Source organism: Glycine max, chromosome 7 (assembly GCF_000004515.6).
Source record: "Glycine max cultivar Williams 82 chromosome 7, Glycine_max_v4.0, whole genome shotgun sequence".
NCBI classification, from domain to species: Eukaryota; Viridiplantae; Streptophyta; class Magnoliopsida; order Fabales; family Fabaceae; genus Glycine; species Glycine max.
Window position 1 is genome coordinate 18253476 of NC_038243.2, and position 11675 is coordinate 18265150.

The 11675-nt window shown below is 33.2% G+C and overlaps 2 protein-coding genes across 2 annotated transcripts; one reads left to right on the top strand and one right to left on the bottom strand.

The window, feature by feature from the left end:
- Positions 1 to 570: 570 nt before the first annotated feature.
- On the top strand, positions 571 to 5162 carry LOC100784451 (acyl-coenzyme A oxidase 4, peroxisomal). The gene is made up of 13 exons (XM_014778020.3): positions 571 to 678; positions 830 to 934; positions 1114 to 1220; positions 1897 to 1974; positions 2066 to 2189; positions 2297 to 2370; positions 2460 to 2517; positions 2644 to 2755; positions 3126 to 3285; positions 3813 to 3889; positions 3988 to 4159; positions 4287 to 4379; positions 5008 to 5162. The coding sequence occupies exons 1-13, from the start codon at positions 660 to 662 to the stop codon at positions 5131 to 5133; spliced, it is 1305 nt and encodes a 434-aa protein (XP_014633506.1). The 5' UTR covers positions 571 to 659; the 3' UTR covers positions 5134 to 5162.
- An 808-nt stretch (positions 5163 to 5970) lies between these two features.
- Positions 5971 to 6672, bottom strand: LOC100780874 (protein RESPONSE TO ABA AND SALT 1). Its single transcript, XM_041017504.1, has one exon. It carries the CDS (start codon positions 6670 to 6672, stop codon positions 5971 to 5973), a length of 702 nt encoding a protein of 233 aa, XP_040873438.1.
- Positions 6673 to 11675: the final 5003 nt, after the last annotated feature.

The window sequence follows — 11675 nt, forward strand, 5'->3', positions numbered from 1 at the left end:
TATGATTAATGAGACATATTGTTATTATTTTTTCAAGTGTTTTAATTATCTATTATATTTTATTTTATCTATTATTTATTGAACTTAAAAAAAATGTCTCATAAATAAGAATATTTATAAAAAGACTAATTTATATGCTTCATCTGTCCTTATTTATAAAATATAATTTTTGAATTTTTATCCTTTTTATAATATTTTATTTCAGTTATTTTGTGCATTAATTATTTATTGACTATCTTATGGAAAATGAAGAAGATAAATATGTTCTAAATAGATAAATTTAAAAAATTATTATAATTATAGACAAATTTAATATTAATAATTAAAATAATCAACTTTTTTAATAAACATAAATCAATAAATTATGTCGCATAATTAGAAAAAATGGAGTATAAGATAATTTAAAGATGACCCAGCCAATTTATTGAATTTTAAATTGTCATGAAAAGAATTGGACAATGTACAATTAAATTAGTTGGTCAAATCTCTTATATATATATATATATATATATATATATATATATATATATATATATATATATATATATATATATATATATCGTGTTACTTTTTGGTTTCTCCTATCAACTTCCAATTTCCTTTTAACTTTGGTTTCCACTTTCCACACACAGCAAAAAAACTGAAAAACTCTTGCAAACATGACTCGCCACAATCAAGGTCTCTTTTCTCTTTTCCCTCCCAATATCCTTTTTTTTTTCTTTCATTTTTTGGTTTTTTTTCCGTGATTATCATATGATTTGCAAAATATTGCTACACTTTAATTATTTCTAATCACCAATTGTGCTCTGATTTGATTCTCATGTCACAGATAATAATGCGAATATGAAGATGCCTTCGTATTTTAATTTGCCAGCACTTGATGTTTCTGTGGCTTTTCCACAAGCCACTCCAGCCTCTAATTTTCCTCCTTGTGGTAACTAACATTAATTCATAATGACATTTTTTTTGGAAGTCTTCACATTTATATTTACATATAATGAATAATAAATGTAATGAATAATAAATATGAACTCATCCAATTTTCTATCGATCTTATTATTATTCTTAACGAGATATGTTTGTATGTGTGTTGAATATTGTTGGGAAGTTCAGCTTCGGATTATTTTCATTTCAATGACTTGTTGAAACCGGAGGAGCAGGCCGTGAGGAACAAAGTGAGAGAGTGTATGGAAAAAGAAATTGCTCCTATAATGACTGAGGCATGTTTCTCTTCTCTTTCTTGCTTATTGTCATATAAAAAAAACAGAAATAGGAAAATACTCAGCTGTAATTCCTTATAATTGGATAACCATTCTGAGTGTACTCTTTATAAGCTATGTTAGGATTGCTGTTCACCTTCACCCCTTTCAAAAGTACATTCAAAATAAACAATATAAAGAATATCCTTATCCAAAAGTACATTCAACACCTAAAAGTACTTCCAGAATGGAATGGTTTTTAAAACATGTCCTATATCTGTCAGTCTAAACATACTTTTGGAAGAGGTGCAACAGTTATCCTAATATGTGCTTAGTTTAGTACTGCTCTTTAATCAGACTTTGAGTTTTTTTTCTTGATAATATGTATTCTAAAGCTTTGCATTGGATCATCATAGATTATTGTGGTAAAACTTCAATTTAGATTGGAAAATAACATAGAAACCAAATTATATATTTACTCATATATTCATTGTTGGAGCACTTCAACATAGATTACTGTGGTAAAGCTTTGCATGGGATCAACATAGATTACTGTGGCGAAACTTCAATTTAGATTGGAAAATAACAAATTTGATGTTTGCTACGGTTTTTTAGGGTGAGTAGTGGAGGGGTTACCTTTTATTTTATTTTATTATTTTTAATTCTCCCGACACTCAATCTCATAATATTTTATCAGTACTGGGAGAAGGCTGAATTCCCATTTCATGTTATCCCAAAGTTTGCTGCCCTGCGTATTGCTGGTGGCACAATTAAGGTTCTCTATTTACATATATTGCTTCTTAGAGTCTTAGTTAGGTGTAAGACACTGCAAAAGGAGTTCTTACCTAGCTTTGACTGATTCTCAGGGTTATGGTTGTCCTGGTCTTTCCATAACTGGAAGTGCTGTTGCTACAGCAGAAGTTGCTAGAGTTGATGCAAGCTGTTCAACTTTCTATTTGGTTCATTCTTCCTTGGCAATGCTCACTATTGGTAATATCTTTTCTTTATTATTAATAAATCTCTGAATGGTAACCTTTTTGCTATTAGTTATTCATATTTCCTGAAATTTAATGTCTTTGATTGACCATCAAGTATAGCATTATGTGGGTCTGAAGCTCAGAAGCAAAAGTATTTGCCTTCTTTGGCTCAAATGAAAACTATAGCATGTTGGGTAAATTACCTTCCTTGGATTTGAATGATTTTTATCATTTTGCTTAAGTACCACTCTTAAAAGAGGTTTTTTATTTTTATTTTTATCAGGCCTTGACTGAACCTGACTATGGAAGTGATGCCAGTGCTCTGAAGACCACAGCAACAAAGCTCCAATGCCTTATGCATCTTATCTACCAGTTGTATTTGACTCAGTCTTTTTAATCAGACATATTTCACTGTGTCAATTGTTCCAATGTTCAATAATGTATTCCTACTTTGCATTGAAATTATCAGGTGGGAGGTGGTTGGATCCTTGATGGCCAAAAGAGATGGATAGGAAACAGTACGTTTGCTGATTTGTTGGTTATCTTTGCTAGGAATACGACAACGAATCAAATAAATGGGTGAGCCATAGGTTTACTTACTCCTGTTATTGTTCAATATCTAAGATGCCAATAAATGAACTAATAGTATTCCATCTCATTTATAGGTCATGGAGATCCAAACATCCATGAATTTTCATTGATTGCCTTATACTCTAGCCTTGCACCCTGAAAGAAAATAGAAAAGAGGAAACGAATGCAAATATTAACATCATTAACACCATATCAAAGTGAAGAATATAAGCTAAGAAAACATTATATTGAGACATTCAGAATTCTAGATTATTTTTCATACACATTTTCTCTCATGCTTTATATTTTGTTGCTCCTCTTGTGTCCGGTTTCACAAGTACTCTTTTTGTTTACATTTTTTTGGTACCTGTTATTTCAGATATATTGTCAAAAAGGATGCACCAGGATTAACAGTAACAAAAATGGAGAATAAAATTGGACTTAGGATCGTACAAAACGGAGACATAGTTATGAGGAAAGTTTTTGTCCCTGATGATGACAGAATAGAAGGAGTAAATTCTTTTCAGGATACAAACAAGGTAGAATTAGTATGATACTTGTCTCTGCTGTTATTTCAAGAATGTGATTTCATCATTTCAATAATAAATAAATGATGGTATTACTCTTGGTTTTTATATAACTTATATTACCTGATGAAATAGTAGAGCATTAATCAATCTAGGTTCATGTGTCCTTTTGAAGCTAGCTTCAATGGCTAGTGCATTAGAAAGCAAATGCAGTTTCATCCTATTGAATATGTTACTCTAATGCATGTTACTTTTACATTATTTTCCTTTAGGGGCACATCACTTTTTTTGGTAAATGAGGTCATATCTGCTTTTGAAAGCAAGTACAGTCTAATTTTTTTTTTTCATTTCATTGTATTAGTCTATAATTGTCTTCATCAAATTCTTGCTCCAATTTAAAGAGTTGTAGATTATATGCACGGTTTAATTTTTGAGATGTATATTAGACTGGTCAAACATATAAGTTAACTTGTTGTAATTTTGTATTTTGTCTATTTAATTACATGTTGCTTATTTGTTTTAGCTATATCTCAAAACAGGTACTTGCTGTTTCACGTGTAATGGTTGCTTGGCAACCTATTGGTTTATCAATGGGCATCTATGATATGTGTCATAGGTATTCTTAGATAGCATGCTAGTATACTTCAACTAAAACTTTCACTGCTAATCATTATTCTAAAGTGAATTGAAATGTGTGTTTGTTATCTTTGCTAGGTACCTAAAGGAGAGGAAGCAATTTGGAGCACCATTAGCAGCTTTCCAAATCAGTCAACAAAAACTTGTTCAAATGCTAGGTAACATTCAAGCAATGATTCTTGTTGGTTGGCGTCTGTGCAAGTTGTACGAGAGTGGTAAAATGACTCCAGGTCATGCTAGCTTGGGGAAGGTAATTCCTAACCACCTATTCACAAAATAAAAGAAAATCTCGCCATGTAATAAAAGCTTTATGTTGGCTACTTTGTTGTTGTTAATTGACGTAGATAATTGATGATAAATTGTTAACCATATTTCAGTCGTGGATTACCCTGAGGGCAAGAGAAACAGCTGCCTTGGGGAGAGAATTGCTTGGTGGCAATGGAATTTTGGCTGATTTTCTAGTGGCAAAGGTTCTCATGCCTAATTTCTTATTTGAAATTTATTTTGTTAAACCTCCTGTTGGATCTAGATTAAAATGGGGCAATTTTAAATGGATTTTTAGGATATATTTCTAACTCCCTCACCAATAGGCCCAAGAATGAATTTGATTTATAAAAAAAGAAAATAAAAATGAATTAAAAATTAGCTCATGCTCTTAATTTTTATAAAAGCTTTTTTTATCTAATTTTTTCAAAAAAGTTAAAATGCATAAATTTATTATATTACACAGTATTCAAGTCCCTCGTCACACCATAAATTTATTATACAAAGTATTCAAAGTACGATACAAATACCAAGGCTTAAATCATACCTCATGCAAGTGGCATCCCTAGTCCTCAATATATCATGACTACACGCAAACTGCCTCATAATATCATATAACTTTGTTATACAAAGTATTCAAGTCCCTCGTCACACCATAAAGAAGTCCTTTGGTCCTTGTTTTATTTGATTTGTTAGTGAAGGATTTAGTAGTCTATAATTAAACTTAAATAAAATGCAATTACTACTAGACATATTATTAGCACTTTTTTGTTGGGACAGAAATATTATTTTGTTTCCTCACGTGTTTTCTGTCTTTCTTCTCTAATTTTGCAGGCATTCTGTGACATAGAACCTATCTACACCTTCGAAGGCACGTATGACATCAACACCTTGGTTACAGGCAGGGAAGTTACTGGTTTTGCCAGCTTTAAGTCGGTTGCTCAGAAAAGTAGGCTGTGAAAGTGTAAAATGTGTTCCTCTATGGACTAATAGACTTCGTTGGTTTATGTATTTATAATAATATGAATCGAATAACAATCCATAAGCATTAAATAATTATACAAATGTGTTAATAACAAAGCAGGGAAATGAAAATTAATGATCTTGAGATATTCTTCCAGTCCATATCCACGCTTTCACTTCTGATAACTTGTAGATGCTGAATGTTTGAAACTGCTGCTTTAGCATTAGTTATTGTCCTGCTCTTGCTGTGTGAATGAACTTATGAACCCCCTGTGTTGAGGAAAGGGCCAAAAAGACCCCTTAGGGAGAAACCTACTTTGATGCAATGTCAAAGTGTGTGGGATGTTGAAAAAGTAATTTTCAAGGTTCCACATCCTATACATCCATCCAAGTTCTTCACTAGAAAACATGTCTTAATATCACAAAAGAAAAATAAAATAATCCTTAGGTATCTACTACCTACTTACTATGGTAAATATAGCAACCAATTGAAATCTGGGGTAGCTGCTTGAGTGAAGAGATCCATGAGTGCTTGCCTCTATATCAGAGGTACAAATATATTGATGCTTTAGCCTCTAGATAAAAGCATGCATTGCATGGCCTTGTTTTGTTCACCATTGTTGATTGCTCATTAAAGAAACTTCAGGTAGAGAGAAACAGCATTACCATCAAATGCTGAACATGCTCACTGCCCAATGCACATCATCCACCATCATGATGCTAAAAGGCTTAAGGCCTATGCATGTATCCATCCTCCAACTCAAAGCAGTTCCCAAAAGACAAAAACCGAAAGCACCTTACATAAAAAGCCTTCATATTCCCATGATTGACTTTTCACCCTTGGCCTCCATTCTGAGAATCCTTGTCCAAACCCCAAGACCTGATCCTGATCTGAAGCTCAGCCACAGCAACCAAGAATGAGACAATCTGAGCAGGTCTCAGTACCTGAAAAATCTTCAAAGATGTGTTTGTCCTTAAAGCATCTGCATTGGCCACAAGATTCTCCAATGTCTCTCTGAAAGTGCTTGGAACAGAAGAGCCCTCCTCTGCCATGAAGGACCTGCTGAAACACACCCTCCCATGGCTCCTTGCCATGTCCACTAGCGGTGGAGCTGCCACACTCTCATGAAGCTTGGCCAACTCATCATTGAGGGCTCTCTCCTTCACCTTGGTCTCTTGGTTCAGCAGACTCAACCTCTCCTTTTGTTCTTCTGACAAATCCTCCAAAGCTGTGTTCACAACCTGAAAAGACACTCCTGGCTTGAACCCCCCAACCCAAAGAAAGGTTCTTTCCAATGAACTGAACCATGGTGGTGAGAAAACAAGAAGAACATTTTGGTGGGCAATCTTTGATTTCTCTTCAAAGTATTGTCCATAGTGGCAGATTACCCTGTTGATTAATTGCCTCACATCATCATCATCCTGCATCTCCTGATAGTGTTGCTGAGCTGAGAGAAGCTCGTCAAGGTAACCTCTTTGGCGCACCATCCACCCTTGGAGAAATGCCTCAAATGAAGCAGCATTTGCATCAGTCATCTATGTATTCAGGAGAGAGAGAGGGGGATAGAGGAAGGAAAATGGAGAATATGGTTGGAGGTGGTGCTTAGAACATGTGTTTCAAAGGGGTTCTTGGGAAAATGGGTTTCTTGCAATTGGTTATGGGAACTTGTTGGTTTGCTTAGGGTGGAAGCATTGTTTGGATGGGGCTTAGAAGGGAAGCCTAATGGCAAAAACAGAGTCATTTGGAACAAAACAGAGTGAGCGGTGTTCAGTTAGGGAAACAGAGAGATGATAGAAATAATGGGCGTTGGGACTGGTTTCGGTGCAATTTGTCGGCACATGCTTGGTTTTGGAGGCAGGTGTTAATGCTAAAGAAGTGTGGTGAAATACATAATGTGGAAGAGGGGATGAGTTGTGGTTGAGGATTTTGATGAGTTGTGGTGTGGGGTTGGTTGTTCATTCATGTGAAGGTGCTCAATTATGGTGGGGGGGTGTTGGTATTTGGGATTTGGGTTTTTGGATTCATACTTGGTGCAAGGATTAATCAATTGACATGGTGACACATGGAAAGGCCATGCTACCTTAAGGTGCCATCTTAGTTTACACTATTGATTTCATGACAAGTAAGACAGAGAAGTGCAGAAATGAAGCCAAGTAAGATAGAGAAGTGACACAGATTTTTTGATCTGGCAGGCTGTAAGGGTGAATAAAGAATCTTATGCTACCACACCACTAAGCAAGCAAGCCAGAATTTTTCACTTTTTGAAAATATGCAAATTGAGACTATTAAGAGAGCAATAACTATATTATACTCTTACAAATAAAATTAAAAAGAATTACTTTGCATGGTGAAAAGGGTAATATCCTAAAATGTAATTACATCATTTTGACTCCAACCGTTGCTGTCATGCATTTTAGTTCTGCATTTTGTTAATGCACCTCAGTTTCTTTTGACATATGTTGATGCACATGAATAGTACTAGTTATATTATCTGATATATAACGGTTTGTTATATTAATAACGCATGACCTCTATTCAAACCTTTTTATTCAGACAACGTTACATTACTAGATATTTTATTTTCTTGGCGGTGACACATGAAAATAATTAATGGACGCGCTAGTTGTTACTAGAGCGTTTAAAAGTAAGTTTTATAAAGGTAAAAAACTCTGCATGTTGCCAACACAACACTACACCCCTTTATTATAAGGACCGTCTAATCCACTTAGATTCTCTGCTGAAAGTCTGTTCTATGCTTTCTTCTGGGGTCAAACATCGTTATGAGTGTACATTTTCTGCAGTAAAATGATACAATATTTAGAGAAGTAACTTAATTATTGATCATTGATCAATGTAAGACTTGGACTATAGATGTGACCATATTAATTTTTTATAATATTCATAATTATAATACTGCATCAAATTCTCTTGCTAAAAAAAGTTAGTATAACTCCAATTATCAATTTTGTGTTTTTTTATGAAGAACAAATTATATGAGAACCACAAGTATTTTTTTTCTTTAAATTTGAAGTGCAAATAGTTGCTGTCATTTGGCATGCAACTTCTTTATGTAGTAGTGCCGCTTTTTGAATAGTAACAAGAGTTTTATGTGATTTGGGAATGTTGTATTTTCCTAGTAGGATGCATCTTGTATTCTGCTTGTGTGTGGTGGTGGGGTGGGGGATAGAGTGGATGTAGTGGTGGTGGTGTCTTTTGCCTATAGGTGTTAATTGAATCATTCATGTCTTCATGATACGTTTGCTCGACGCATTTTTTTTAATGCTTGTGGTTTCTCTTATAACTTGTTCTTTATTAAGAAAACACATAATTGATAATTGGAATTATGCTTAATTTTGGTTTAGCAAGAGGAGAGTTTGGTGCAGTATTTTAATTATGAATATTATAAAAAAAATTGTTGTGACCAAGTGTACAGTTTAAGTTTTTATATTGACCAATAATTAAGTTGTTACAAATATTGTATCATTTTACTCGAGAGGATCTATTCTCCAATTGTATAAGTAGTTTTTCTCCTCTTTTTTTTTCTTTCCATGTACAGTTAACAATAGGTATATGACCATCTTTAACAGTGGTTCTTATATAGGTTCTTAAGTTAAGAATTAGTTTTTATTTTATTTTTTCCATTAGAGATGGTTGAAGTGACATCTAATTGTATAACTAATTCTTTTATAAGAGCATCTCCAATCATATAATCTTATTTGGGTACTTAACTTCTCTTAAGTGAATTCTTTGTTGATATATAAGTTTTGAGACAATAATATGTTATTTTAAACTTCAATGCTAAAAGTTCTTAATTTTTTTAATTAAAATCTGTTTATGTTCCTCCCTCCTTCTAAGTTGATTTTCTAAACAATTTGACAAAGACTTTATTCTTATAGGTTTTTATAGAAGAACCAGTTCTATACTTGAATGCCATTTCAATCATCTTCAATGGGAGAAAAAAAAACCAATTCTTGACTTAAGAATCCTTACAAAAACCACCGTTAAAGATGATCTTATAACTATCGTTAACTATATAGGGAAAGAGGAAAAGAGGGGGCAACTGCCTAATACCAATGCTTTGCCCCAAAGAAAAGTATAGAACAAACTTTCTGCATAGAAAGAGGGAGGAAAGTATATAGATTTTAATTAAAAATAAAGTTAAAAACTTTTATCATTGGAGTGAAAATTAATAAATTATCTTAAAACTTATGTGTCAACGAAAAAGTTCACTTAAGAGATTTTAAAAACCTAAATGAGGTTCTATGGTTCGAGATGCTCTAATCATTAACAGAGAAAAAAAAAACCAACTTTGACATGGAGACATTGCTTTGCAGCAGCAGATCATCGAAAAATTAACATATTCAAGAGATTGTGTAAACCATGGCAAGTTGTTGCCGTAAAGTTTCAGGTGATTTCTTTTTGTAATTTTTTTTTCCTATTTACACATCTCATTTTTTATAATAATGTCCTTATTAGTGAGTGTAGTTTTATTGTTCCCGAATTTAAATTTTCTTATTCTATTTGTTTATTTCAGAATTAAACTTTCAAAAGTTTTTTTTATATTTTAGAATTAAATTTATGGAAGTTTATTTGTTACACATTTTGAAAATATGTTTTTTGAAATTCATTTGTATAGTTGTGGAAATATAATTAAAAATAAATAGACCTATGGAAGTTTAATTTCACACATAGCAGGTAAAAAAAAGTTGGATCCATTTTTATTTTTAACTTTCACACATATATCTTTCTCAAAAGACAATTTTATTTGGAGCTTAATCACAGTAAGGTTGCTCCCTCTTTTTGCATGCTATGATCTTGTCTTTTTCTCTAACTAATTGTCTTTAACCATCTCTCTCTATGCTAATAATTGTCAAATATTTTTATCCTTTTCTTATTTTTTTCTCCTTGCATTTGTGTGCCTTCTTGTTGGCTTGAATTTTTTGCACATATTAGAACTTAAACAGATACCATTAATATCATATAACTCCAAATTCTATTTGTCATTTTACATTATGCCTTGACAAATAATAACAATTCTAACCATTGGATCAAGGAATTATTAAACCATAACCGATAAAATTTGAAGTTACATAACATTAGTAATATCCGTTCAAGTTCTAATATGTGCAACTGATAAACACAAAATTCAAACTAATTAGGAAACGAACAAATGCAAGGGGAGAAAAATGTAAGGGGAGAAAAATAAGAAAAAAGATCAAAACATTTTGACAATTAGTGACATGTGGAGAGATGATTAAAGATAGTTAGTTAGAGAAAAAAGACAAGATCATAGCATGTAATAACTACAAAGGCAAATACTGTGGGTGAGCAGGAGCCATTGGACGTTTCAGATATAAGAGGGTTTCAACTTTCAAGTTTATTTATCCATTTTGGGGAATTACTTTGCGCATCTAACTTCATTTTTTACACCCAACAATTTTTTAATTTTTTTTCTAAAATTACCCCTTTTTAAAAACATACATATGATTCTTACGGAGTAAGAATCATACGAATTGCAATATGTATGAATCTTTCATATGAATTCGCAATCCGTAATGGCGAATCCATAAGGCCATTACCTACTCCACCTCCACCTCACCAACTCTGCTACACCATCTCCTCCGCGTTGCACCACCACCACCTCCTTGCCACCACATCGCCCTTCGCTCCAACCTCCAACGTGCCGCAGCACCACCACCTCCTTCATGGCATCGCCTTCCCTCTAGTCTCGCCCAGTGGCATCGCCATGCTGAAGTTGCGCAAGGCTATTGAGATCCTCGTGATGGCGTTGGTTAGGGAGGGGGAGGGAGTGGGCATGGTTGTCACCGCCAACCTTGCTATAGAGGTCCATGGCCTTACGGATTGACAATCCCTATAGGTTATACGTAAGAATGTTTTTGATTTTTCACCCTAAATGCTAGGTGTACAAGAACAAATGTTGGGTGTAGGAAGAAAAAGCCTCCATTTTGGCGTCTCTCCGTTGGCTTAATGTTCTTTCATACTGTTGGCTATTCATGGTGAATATTAGCTACACAATGACACCTAATAAGTTACTTCCTTAAGCTATGTTTGAATCTAAAGTAAAAACGTACTTTTAGAAATTTTAATGTACATTTTCAAATTCCAAACATGAAATTAAAAAAAAGGAAAAAAATTATTGCTTTAGAAGTAAAAATACTTTCTAAGTTCTCTCAACAATATCTAAACATGCACTTCTCAGTTATGAGATCATAAGCAGAAGGTGGATAAATCTTTTTCTCTTATGCCCTTCCAGTTATTCATAAAAGTTGAGTATGGTTAATTGAGATTAAATTTAAAATAAGAATTATTTTACACTTGTTTAATACAAAAACGTGGTCATTCGAAATGTAGCCAAAATCATTCATGTCTCATCCAATCCGTTTGATCATTACTATGGATCAATTGAGTTGAAAGTAAAATTTACACCATCAATAAAATACTACTTATGAATTTTCATCATAACCCTTTGAATCTTGAAACTTTGAGAAACAATAATTTTGTTTTTCGTTTTTGCCAA

What these genes read in the sequence shown, in the direction of transcription:
- LOC100784451 (XM_014778020.3), top strand. An exon ending in TTGCTCCTATAATGACTGAG is followed by an intron (nt 1,221 to 1,896) that starts GCATGTTTCTCT and finishes ATATTTTATCAG; the next exon opens with TACTGGGAGAAGGCTGAATT. An exon ending in TCTGAAGACCACAGCAACAA is followed by an intron (nt 2,518 to 2,643) that starts AGCTCCAATGCC and finishes ATTGAAATTATC; the next exon opens with AGGTGGGAGGTGGTTGGATC.
- LOC100780874 (XM_041017504.1), bottom strand. Translation starts at nt 6,672, where the DNA reads ATGACTGATGCAAATGCTGCTTCATTTGAGGCATTTCTCCAAGGGTGG.